This window comes from Schistosoma mansoni, chromosome W (genome assembly GCF_000237925.1).
Source record: "Schistosoma mansoni strain Puerto Rico chromosome W, complete genome".
NCBI classification, from domain to species: domain Eukaryota; kingdom Metazoa; phylum Platyhelminthes; class Trematoda; order Strigeidida; family Schistosomatidae; genus Schistosoma; species Schistosoma mansoni.
This window is the reverse complement of record NC_031502.1, coordinates 59,135,825-59,147,033: the sequence shown is the minus strand read 5'-3', so window position 1 is coordinate 59,147,033 and position 11,209 is coordinate 59,135,825. Positions and strand designations below refer to the sequence as shown.

Here is an 11,209-nt window from a genome sequence, read left to right as displayed (position 1 = left end):
ATTTGAAACGAGAAAAATTGTTAGAATAACTCACAGTTGGTGTTTTCAGATTTACCCGGGAATTTGTGTCGGTCAGCTTGTCCTTGTAAGTGAGGTGTTTCGGATGTGTCGGATTTTCGTTGGACACCACTAATATCTCAACAGTATTTTCTATTGACAAAAAGATGCTCCTCAGCTAGTATCTCCATAATAATTATTTTTTGAAGATCATTCCACAATCAGAAGGATACGTTAACACTCCAGGTGGATGCGAATCTGATTTTAAATTGACTAGATAATGACGAACATACCTTCAACTTTGCAAAATATGAAGGATTTCGCACTTGGTATAACTCGATTCAGACATACAACTGAACATTTCGCCTCAAGTATTGTCAGTTGAGGAAGGTTTATGCATCTCAAGATACGAACTAAGAAGTTCCCAACATCATATGCTAACTGTAATCTTAACTTATTTAAAACCAAATTTACATAAGTAACTCTAAGGAATATTCTTGTTTAGTTTGACGGTAAAACGTTTGTTTATTTCTCAAGATTTATCCAGCCACCTACTTCAAAAATGGGATAATATGTTTCATTCTTCACACTATAAAGAACAAAAGTGCCCATCAAACTAACAAGTTCGAGTCAGGTCATCCCAAAATCTTATTTAATTCTAGTTGTGAATGTTTCTCCATAGCTCAAGTAAAAAGAGGTTAAAATTAATTTACGGTAGGTTATTTATATGAATAAACAAAGGCCGTAATACGATACTATGGAATATTCTGCTAGGACATTCTGTATCATAAGAGATCTGGTAATTCGCCTCAACTTTGACCAACCGATTATATTATTGGATTTAAACTAGTTGATCAACACTAACAAATTGCCTATCTGCTTGATGCTGATTGGAATATGATTAATCCGACTAAATGCTTTGAAGGATCCGTGATACGTTTTATCTACCTCCCCTCATGGCTGAGCGTATTAACCTTGTCACCGCCATGCCTGAAGGGTTCGTGATACAGAAGTAGACTTCCCTAAAACTTTTGAGGTGCAACTATCATATCCAAGGTTGATTATAACTTTTTGTAATAGATTGTCATAGGCAATGGCAACACTTATATGTTGCCACGTCTATATCTGGTTACAGAACGAGGTTTTGAAGAAGTAAACAATACAGACGTCCATGTAATTACTTGAAATCTGCTAATAAAGTATACGATTCCCTCTGTCAAATTTATTAAAAGTTAATTATTCTTGGATTTAAAATGAGTGAAAATCCATTCAGGTCAGTGACATTTTCAGCGTGATTAAAGTTCCCGGCAATCTTTGCTATTGTTGCGGAATAATCTTCATAGTTCTTTTGTAGATTCTCGTGAAACCAATAAATTACTAACCATCAAATATATTGACTCTTAAAGCGTTTTCCATGGTGAAGCGTCAGGTTAACGAGTCTAGTTAGACAACAAAAGATGTCTTGATATGTCAGCAGATGTTTTTCTAAATGAAATGTGGGTCTTGCTGAAGTCTCACAATAACTCGTCCGCAAATATCTCAATTAATACCTAGCCAAATTACTTAATGGGAGGTACCTCATGTCTAAAACAATGAATTTTTAACTGTCATTCCGAACTCTATAATATAATAATGTAACAAGTATCTTACATTATTAAAGGCCCTTTACTCGAACGGATTTTATCGTACCAAAGCCTATGTTAAGTAATGTTCGCTTTGTCTGTTTGTTCTGTATGCCAATATTGTTTCATTATTATACTTCTGAGTGTAAAAGCCTCTTAAATTAACTTCACAAAAGCCTACTTTCTAATTAGATACGTGATCGAACAGGCAAAAAGAAATTCAGTTTTCTAGTTTTTCTTGGCAAAAGTTTGGATACTCCTAAACTCTATTTCTTGTTTCCGACATACAAACCCTGTATAAGAAATATTGGTTCCTAGTTTTGCAAACTGGAAAGATGATAAAGAAGGCTAGGAGATCGGTGTATAACACTACAGCATAAAAAGAAAGTGTGGATATATGTGAGTTAATAAGACTAATCGCGAATCATATCATTGGACTTAAACCATACAACTTACACTTCCATACATGGCTCAGAATTAGGGTTGATGGTTTCTCAAAGTGGTGCAATTTCTTTGTCCGGTTATCTATTGCCTTATCCCAATCCACTTTTATGTTATAGTGCATAATAAGTCAAGATGAGCGGTAAGTGGAAAAAACGACACATCCTAAGACCGCTTGAAATGACGTCAGTCATTAAGGACTAATGTATTACTTATTAGTATTCTATACCTAATATCAGTATTGCTCACTGGGATGCAATCGATTAGGTAACTCTCTGGAACATATCTTCTGTTCAGCGATTATTTATTGTCATGAATAAAGACGTAACTTGCTGAGTAGTATACTCGTCTTTTAATTAACATTCGCGTTTATACGTGCCATACTTGAAAAAGTGTTAGTTGCTTTCTATGGTAGTATGCAATAGTAAGGCCGAAAGAAGTTCGACTTTAAGAAATTTTGTCATGCCACATAGGCTTTTAAGCCACATTGCTGACTTTTTAGTGAGGTATTTGCCCACAGATGCTTTAGACCAAAAGTCGGAAACCAAGATGACTGGGTACTTTTCTACAGGTGAGCCTGCATGGAATAAAGAAAACTAGTGGGAACCAAAATAAAGGACTTATGGTGGCCCGAAAGTCATTTTGATCTATCTTAACAATCTTAGGTTCCCGGCCATCATTTTAATATGATCGATCTGAGAACAAGAGTGTAGCACGTACTTCCAGCGACATCACTAACCTGTGGGAAAACAATATCTTGGATCTGTGGTCAGTTATATAATATTACAAGTTATTCAGTATAGATTAAAACTTGCCATCAAATGTACCACATATATCACTTGCCGTTCATGTCATTACAACCGTCTAACCAGTGATCTATGCATAAATCATCCTCGTATAACTTTGATTCAAAATAAAATGTATTTCTGCTAAATGGTGTTTGCATAAAGAATCTTGCAGATATATTTCCAACTTTCTCTATGCTGTAGTTACAATAAAATACTTTCGTCATTATCACAGCTAATCCAGGGTAGTCTTAAAACTGTTCAAGTGTGAATGATTAGTTCTTAATTTAATTTGTGCTTTGTAATTTGTCAAACTTCAGTGGGCTTCATTATATACACCTAGCTGTAGTTACTTTAGGGTACCAATAACTACTGGAATCTTTACATATATTATCCCTTTGATACTGGTTTGCAGTGCTATGTATGCCGACGAGTTAAGCAATTCTGTGCAATCCATTGATCTCCAAGACATTACTCAACTGAACAAAGAAAATCCTGAAGTAACCACGAACTCGGAAGACTCAGAGGAAACATCTATTCAGAAGGTGAGTAGAAACTAAATAAAATGTGTCCAGTTACTCGTATGATTGACAAATACTTCGCCTGTTGGTACGTAAACTAATTGGTGCTTCACGTCAATTTCTTCAGTGTTTCTTTTTATATGTCTTATCCTTTAACTTAACAAATATTGCCAGGTTGTGAAAGTTAGTCTTTGCAAGAATTTAGAATTAGTGCTTTTCTTTCAATTGGAGAATGGTCACATGTTTCATTTCACACTCCGCATATATAAACATTGTGACTCAATTAGCCACGTAATCTATAGAAAACCACGCTAGTATTAATAATTTACCTATAGACGCTAACAAAAATGTTTTATGATACGGCGCTTTATCGTCGTCTTTCCACAATTCCTTTCTTTATGGTTCATTTCTAGTCCTAATAGTCATGATTAACGTAGAACCCAGTACAGACATGCATCGATCTAAATTAGCACCCTTGAAATGAAACAGATCAAGCTTATTCCTATTTCCTGATCGTATGAAAACTTCATGCGTGCTCAAATATTATCAGACTTTAGTGTTACCGAAAAATATAAGCAGCACTATGGAGATAGCAATAGTATGTAAATTCCTCATGCATTCTCAGCTAGGAACATCCAATCATACAGTATGAATATACTTATCGAACCCATATGACTATTTTAATAGTTCTGAGACAGATTGAATTGGAGGATCTCCCAGTTTGCTACAACGTTTCTTTATTGTGTTTCAAATTAGTAAACCATTGATACTGAACGAAATTCTTGCACTTTACGACCTCTACAAAAAATAAATCATGGTTAAGCTAAAGTGAACAAAAACTTGAAGAAACTTAGTTTAACATCCAGTTAGTTAAGAATTCCATTATCCTGTTATTATTCCGTCTTTTAACTGAGACGCACATCCCTGAGTAGAGGTTCATTCGTAGGCCTCGAATATCTCTACATGATTGAGAATATTTTATATCGTCTGTGGCAAAATCCGTTTTACTTTCTTATCACTTCATATTTCTACTATCTGATCCATACTGTAGATTCTTAATATGTCATTTGTTTTTTGTAGTTTTTAAATATTCATTTTTTTGCTGTTTTTAAATATTTTAGTCAATAAAAACTGAAGCACAACCTATCCTGCCTCCAGGATACCAAATATCACACTGCCTTGCAGAAGGTGGAATTGGACGAGTATATTTAATTGTCAATCCTGATACTAAAGATTGTTTAGCAGCAAAAGTAGTCAATGTATATGGTCAAAGCAAGCTTCGTAGTAATACAAAAGCTGAAGTTAATGTATCACAAGTTAGGGCAGAACTTCGTCAAGAAGCTGAGTTACAAAGACGCTTAAAACATCACAATATTGCCACTTTATATGGAATCAGGTAGATATTGTTTCATTAACGAGTGTTTATTTTTTAATAAATATTCATAAAATGAACTCAGCATTAAGTTTTATTTTGTAAGAAAATGTTTTCATATTTCCTTTATATGTGGGCTGCATTTCACAGACACTCTCTTAAAAGTTAAATAAACATCCTCCGAAAGATATCTAGGGAACATTTTCAAATTGATCCATTAAAAGTTGGGTTCTGTTTAGTTTTCGACTTATACTAATCGTCTCCGTTTGTCATCTCCAAAAAAAGTATGTGTAGTAGCTATAAGCTGTGAATAAGAATGAACCAACCAACTGATTAAAAGATTTTCGATAGGTGATTTACATAATTTCAAAACCATTATGTGCTTAGCAGAAATATGCTTTTTTTTAAAAATATATCTAACACAAAGTCTTATCAGATCTGCTTATCCACTTGATTAATTTAGAGAAATTCAGTCACAGTAATGTTAATAATGATATCCAAAGCTGCGAAAAATCAGAAGAAAATGTTAGAGTAGTGGGTGAAATCAAAAAGTGAAATAATTAGAATAATACCTTTTCAAAGGCTTAAGGTAATGAAACAAATAAATGAACCTAGACCACAACAGTTGAGTTACGTGTGTTTGTATTCGATTCACAGTAGCGTCTAATGAATTTATCCTTTATCTTTTTTTTCATACATGGTAAATGTCTTATTAGTTCTAGCTTGTTTAGATTTGCTTACGTACCTTTAACGTTCCTTTCTTAATAGGTTCCTACTTGTCTTTAAAACACGGGGAAAATGTCTCAACGTGTCAAGTTTCTAAATCTTTTAAATTATTTTTTGATTCAATAGTTCAATAACTCTGCTCGGTTAAGTATGCTTATTAATATCGACAGGAAACTTGTGCAAATCTTGTTGATGTACGACTTGTCGGATCTGCTTAAATGTTACTGTTCCCATGATCTGAGTTACTGTGAAGTATTTTAATTTGTTCTTTGCGTTATCAGTAGTAGATTAATATTTCTGACATGCATATATATTATAACTAATGAAATTCGTTGTGTTCTTTATTCTTAATCTTACAGAAATACTCCTACATTCACATTCATGTTTATGGAATTATTGCCTGGTGGCGAATTGTTTGAGCGTATTCCCATTGGTATAGGATTACATGTTCAACAAATGTTTATATACTATGCACAGGTATTTGAATACGTGAATATCCTTTTATTTTTAATCTAATATTTTATAAATTGAATACATTTTATTTGTGGTTTCTAGTAGACATTACACCGTCTAATGCTAAACTGTTTTGTCATTAGAAAGACGATATGTATTTAGTATACTTGATAGAGGTGAATACATATAGAACTTACATAAATATAATGAACAATTCAATGAATACTTATAAGAAGGTCAGAAGGGGTTTGTGGAGATTTCAGTATTTCTAATAGTTGAGATCATGAGTCAATTGAAGCTAGACCACCATGGAAAACCTGGAAGCACTTGACGGCCGTTTCGTCCTATTATGGGACTCCTCAGCAGTGCGCATCCACGATACCGCCTCGCAAGCGAGATTCGAACCCAGGACCTACCAGTCTCTAGCCAGAGCACTTAACCAATAGACCACTTATAAGAAGCATGGATAAATCGTCATTTATTAAATGTTACTATGTAATTTGATTTCGCGAAGTTTTTTTTTGTTTCTATGGTTTACATTGTTATAAACTGACCAAAATGTTTGTAGATGAAATCATGCATTTAGTTTTTTAGGCTTATTGTTTTAAATTATCATTTTCCTTGAGAACCAGTTCAGTCGGGTAATGAAATCTACTTGATTATTGAAATATAAGTATTAATAATCTACGTAGAATTCTAGACATTGATTGGTAAGTACAGTTTACAATTTGGAAAGTTTAATGAATTTGGAATGCACGACTCTGACGTTCAAGGCAAATCCGAATCATTGTTTTCATATAGAATAAAAGCCTAGAATAAATCAATCTCATATAAAAAAAGATTAGTATTCAATGTCAATTAGCAAAAGGTTGTTTCTTTTTGTACACAGATTTTAGATGCATTAAATTACCTTCATAATGATCAACAAATAGCACATTTAGATGTGAAACCGGAGAATATTATGCTCACAAAGAAGGATAGAGCTAAACTAATTGATTTTGGATGGGCTGTAGATCTGCGAAAACAGAAACTTATTCAAGGAGCAGTTGGAACAACAAGTTATGCTGCACCTGAAGTTTTTGGAAAAAAGTAATTGCATATTTTATTTATGATTATCGATAACAAGTTTTCGTATAAAAAGATACCTTTTTACTACCCTGTAATATTACATGAGTTTCTCCAAATTTTTCATTTTTTCTCTGGATCTTCAAATATAATGCCAATATGTCATTTCCGAGTAATGCTTACAATTACCTAGTACTGTAAAAGTCAGAAACAGTTAGAACTGTTTGTTATGATCTAATGTTCACTTGTTATATTATAGAAGTTAGTTTAAAAAGTAGACGAATACTGTACCAATCTCTATACTGTACTGTTTTCTGGAGAAAACTATTTTCAGTCGGATGTACGACTATCAGGTGTTTTCGTTTATGAGATTGCAGATTTTTACTTTAGAAGTGCTCCCCCTGTGGTAAACAGTTATAAGTAGACACAAACCAAGCTTACTATGCCTTAAGAGAGTTCCTAGTGTGTCTCATTGTGAAAAACAAAGAATTTGCGTTATTCCTTCTTTCTCCAGTTGCTGTTTTACATAGGCGGAAATAGATAATTAAATATTCTCGCTGATATATGTGTAATAACGAAGCATTGATATGTTGATTCGTTGCAAAGTGTTATTTATTGTTAGCTGTTTTTGACTAATGTGAGTAGTGTCTTCATATGTTCATCGAAAAAGATTTTTTAACGAATAAATTGTTTTCTGTTGTTAGATATTCCCCGCAAATATCACTGTTTCAAAATTTTTTCTTTATCTAGTCCCTACTTTGGACCACCTGCTGACCTATTTTCACTTGGTGTTACACTTCTCACAGCTGTCACTGGTCAACGTTGTTGGTCACGTGCCAGTTATACATCTGATCCTGTATATCGCCAGTGGACCGAACATAAAGATTTGCACACAGGTCCTGTGTTTTCCCGACTTCCTCCTGACTTAGCCAACTTTCTCACACGAGCCTTGGCTCATCGTCCTTCTGATCGTCTTACTATTGAATCCATTAAAAACCATCCTTGGTATCGCCTTGGTCTTGCCCGACGTCTAACTCCTGTCGCGTCACCGCGAAGCAGACAAGACTCAGGTGTATCTGCAAATACTGTCGTACCAAACAGCGACCGTACCAATACTTCACGCAGCACTTATCAAGGAGATGCGCCAGGTTTGTGCATAATTTTTTGGTCAGGGTTTCGCTAAATGTTGATATTAATAATCCTTAAGGTAGCTGGAAAAGTTTCTGTTTGGAAACTGATTGGTGATGACACCTCAATATTAGCAGCCGGATAGTAGTATTAATAAATTTTACACAACCAATGTGATTCAAAATTGCCGAGTATATAAACCTTGTACTTGATAGATGAATTACTTAACATTCTGATGACATTAGTCTCTTTCATTTAGTTCATATATCTTCATTGCTTTCACACATACTCTTATCAGCTGTATTGCTATTTTGATTTCTGAATTTGTAATTCTGTTGTCTTCGTAAACTAATCATTTGTCTATTTATTGACCTTGGGATTATCAGTAGTTATTATTACTGTTTTAGTGTTACTTACGATGTATGATGTTTATTAGTAAAATCAGACTTATTTTGTTTATTTCATTATTTACTGTTCAGTACCTTCATCTCAGCCTACGCCAGTTTGTCATGCTCAATTAGATTCGATTATAAATGATCTTCACTTATCTCAACCGGCTGATACTGACAGTATGCTAATGGTAAGTTTTCTCTTCAGTTTGTGAATATGTTGTGTTAATATAGTAGTGTTATAAACCATTGATTTTCATACTATCAAGAAGACGGAATCGTACAACAGTTTTATTTAATATCCATTTGCTGAATTTTATATTTGGCTCTCATTTCAGGCGTCTCAGATGGTTGGAGATATTGATTACGTTAAGGATCGGCTTGGTTTTTCCTGTCTTATGCGCCGTATGACTCGATTCTTTTCAGCACTCTCCTCAGTAGAACATACAATGGAGGTCATTCGAGCTGTCGTTGTTCAAAGGAGACATCTACGGGCAACAATCAGAGGATCAAATAACCTACTTGTACGTCTAGTCACTCTGTTAACATTCTGATTTTAAATAAAATAGGGATGAATCAACCATTGTTATTTTATTCTAGAATATTTTCTGTATATTATATTAAATTTAATATTTCAAGAGTTATTATAAATGACATTGGTGCAATAGATTAGTGCCTAAAACATTCTGATTTCAACAACTTTGTGGTAGATCCAAACCATACATCACCTTCAGATCAAGTTGAGTTCTCATATAGGCATTGTATTTCAGCCTATTTTAAGGACCTGTATTTGGTTATTAAGTTACATAGATTTTTAAAAAATACAAGTAATGGCGTGCACTCTGTAGTTACAGTGTAGTTTATATTATCTTGTGATCATCCATATAGTTTTTTTACCGAGTTGAAATACTACTGCCCGAATGTTTAAACTTTAAGTACATTATGCATATTTTTCGCATCTATTATCGCTGACATATTTAGTGAATATAACTGTCATCTAGGAAAGCAGAGTTATGGATTAATCTTTACCATTAGTGTATATAGCATCAAGTATGTTAAACGCTTTGTTTAGCATTAGTTATTTAGAATCTGTATGACTTAGTTTCTGACAATTTCTTATTTGTAGATATCTGATCTCATTAATAATAAACTTCATTGCCATTATAAATTGTCCTTCTTTGTAACCTTTCTTCTTTCAACCTCGTCGTCCAGTGTATGCTGTCATTTTTAATTTTAATCTACATCAATAGGACTAAACTATAAGGATATCACTTAAAATCTAATTAACCGTTTAGAACGCTAACTGGTATGGCTATTGTCATATCCTACTACATAGACCACTTCCTACTAGTTGGTTCCATTGAATAATTTGTAAAATAACCTCTTCTAACTCGTATTTCATTTCATATATATCGTATATTATTCATACATGTAACTTCCATATTCAATCTACAGGTGGATATCAAAACTCCAGAGCATCCAGGAACTGCTTTTCGAGTATTGTTATATCCATTAGCTGGTTCAATTCTTGTGGATTGTCGTCGTGTCTCAGGTGATGGTTTATTGTTTCATCAAACCTATGCTGCAATCTATACAGATCTTTCAGCTATGGGTGCAGTAAATATAACACATCCTTACTTACATATTCTGTTACCTGAAAGGCCTACAACGGAGCCTAATAATTCAAATTCAAATGACGGTACGTGCATTTCTGAAAATTCTCCAGTAGTTTACGGTGAATTAACTCCAGTAGCAATGGAGACATAGATTTCTTTCGATAACAACTTATTTTTTTAAAAGATCTTTCACTTATCCTGAGATTTTGTGTGAATATTTTTGCAATAATTTACTTTGAAACTTATAATAATTTCTTTAAGTCAGTTCAGATTTTGTCCTCAAGTAACTTGTTCCCCCGCCTCGTTGTTTATTTATATATCTGTATTAAAGATTGCTTAATGAATGAAGTGTCTCTGTATGTTTCTAAATACAATTTCTTTACTGAATAGCGTCATCATTTACTTTTGATCGATTGGGTTTGTTAAAACAAATAGTACAACAGTACATTGAACATGGCTTATAATATGCCATTTTTTCTCTTTAGTTTCTCCGTTGTTTATATGGGGATAAACTACCTGTGCCTGCTAATTTAGGGAAATGTAAGTTTTAAGTGCTATTTAGAAGTGGTCTAATCACAAAAGTGGTACATTGTGTTTGAAAAGTAATGTCTTCTGTCCACTGTAAAAAAAGACTGCGTAATATTTGGTTGTAAATACTGATGTTGTTTCGTTAACTTAAAAATTATCTTTAAGGATATTTATATCAGTAATCATGTCTTATAATGACAACGTCAACGTAGACTTTCGGAGTGGTTTCCTTACACTACGTCAATAAAAAAGATGGTGGTCCTGTTTCTTGATTTCAGACCTTGGGTTCTGAAGTCATATAACACATTAAAGACGTTTCCAGTGTTCTTTTCAGCAATTTAATTTTGAAGTTCGATGTACAAATGTATTACACCATAGAACATCGTTATAACGCGTAGGACTATAAAAATAAGGGAACTGAAGGTACTTCTTATAAAATAAGTAGAGGGTTTCGGCGTTACAGCTTGAATAGAAAGTGTGTTCTGTGGATACTCATAAACTGAATAAATTGACCGAGTCACATATTTTACAAATCTATCCTGTATAAGAAGATGGTGAAAAACGGT

The 11,209-nt window shown here is 33.6% G+C and overlaps 1 protein-coding gene across 1 annotated transcript; it reads left to right on the top strand.

The window, feature by feature from the left end:
- Nucleotides 1-3,264: 3,264 nt before the first annotated feature.
- Nucleotides 3,265-10,266, top strand: Smp_077180 (serine/threonine kinase; the record flags this gene model as incomplete). Its single annotated transcript, XM_018790329.1, has 8 exons — nucleotides 3,265-3,390; nucleotides 4,488-4,762; nucleotides 5,824-5,941; nucleotides 6,807-7,006; nucleotides 7,733-8,130; nucleotides 8,590-8,690; nucleotides 8,838-9,023; nucleotides 9,955-10,266. The coding sequence occupies 8 exons, from the start codon at nucleotides 3,265-3,267 to the stop codon at nucleotides 10,264-10,266; spliced, it is 1,716 nt and encodes a 571-aa protein (XP_018655684.1).
- Between the last annotated feature and the right edge of the window lie 943 nt (nucleotides 10,267-11,209).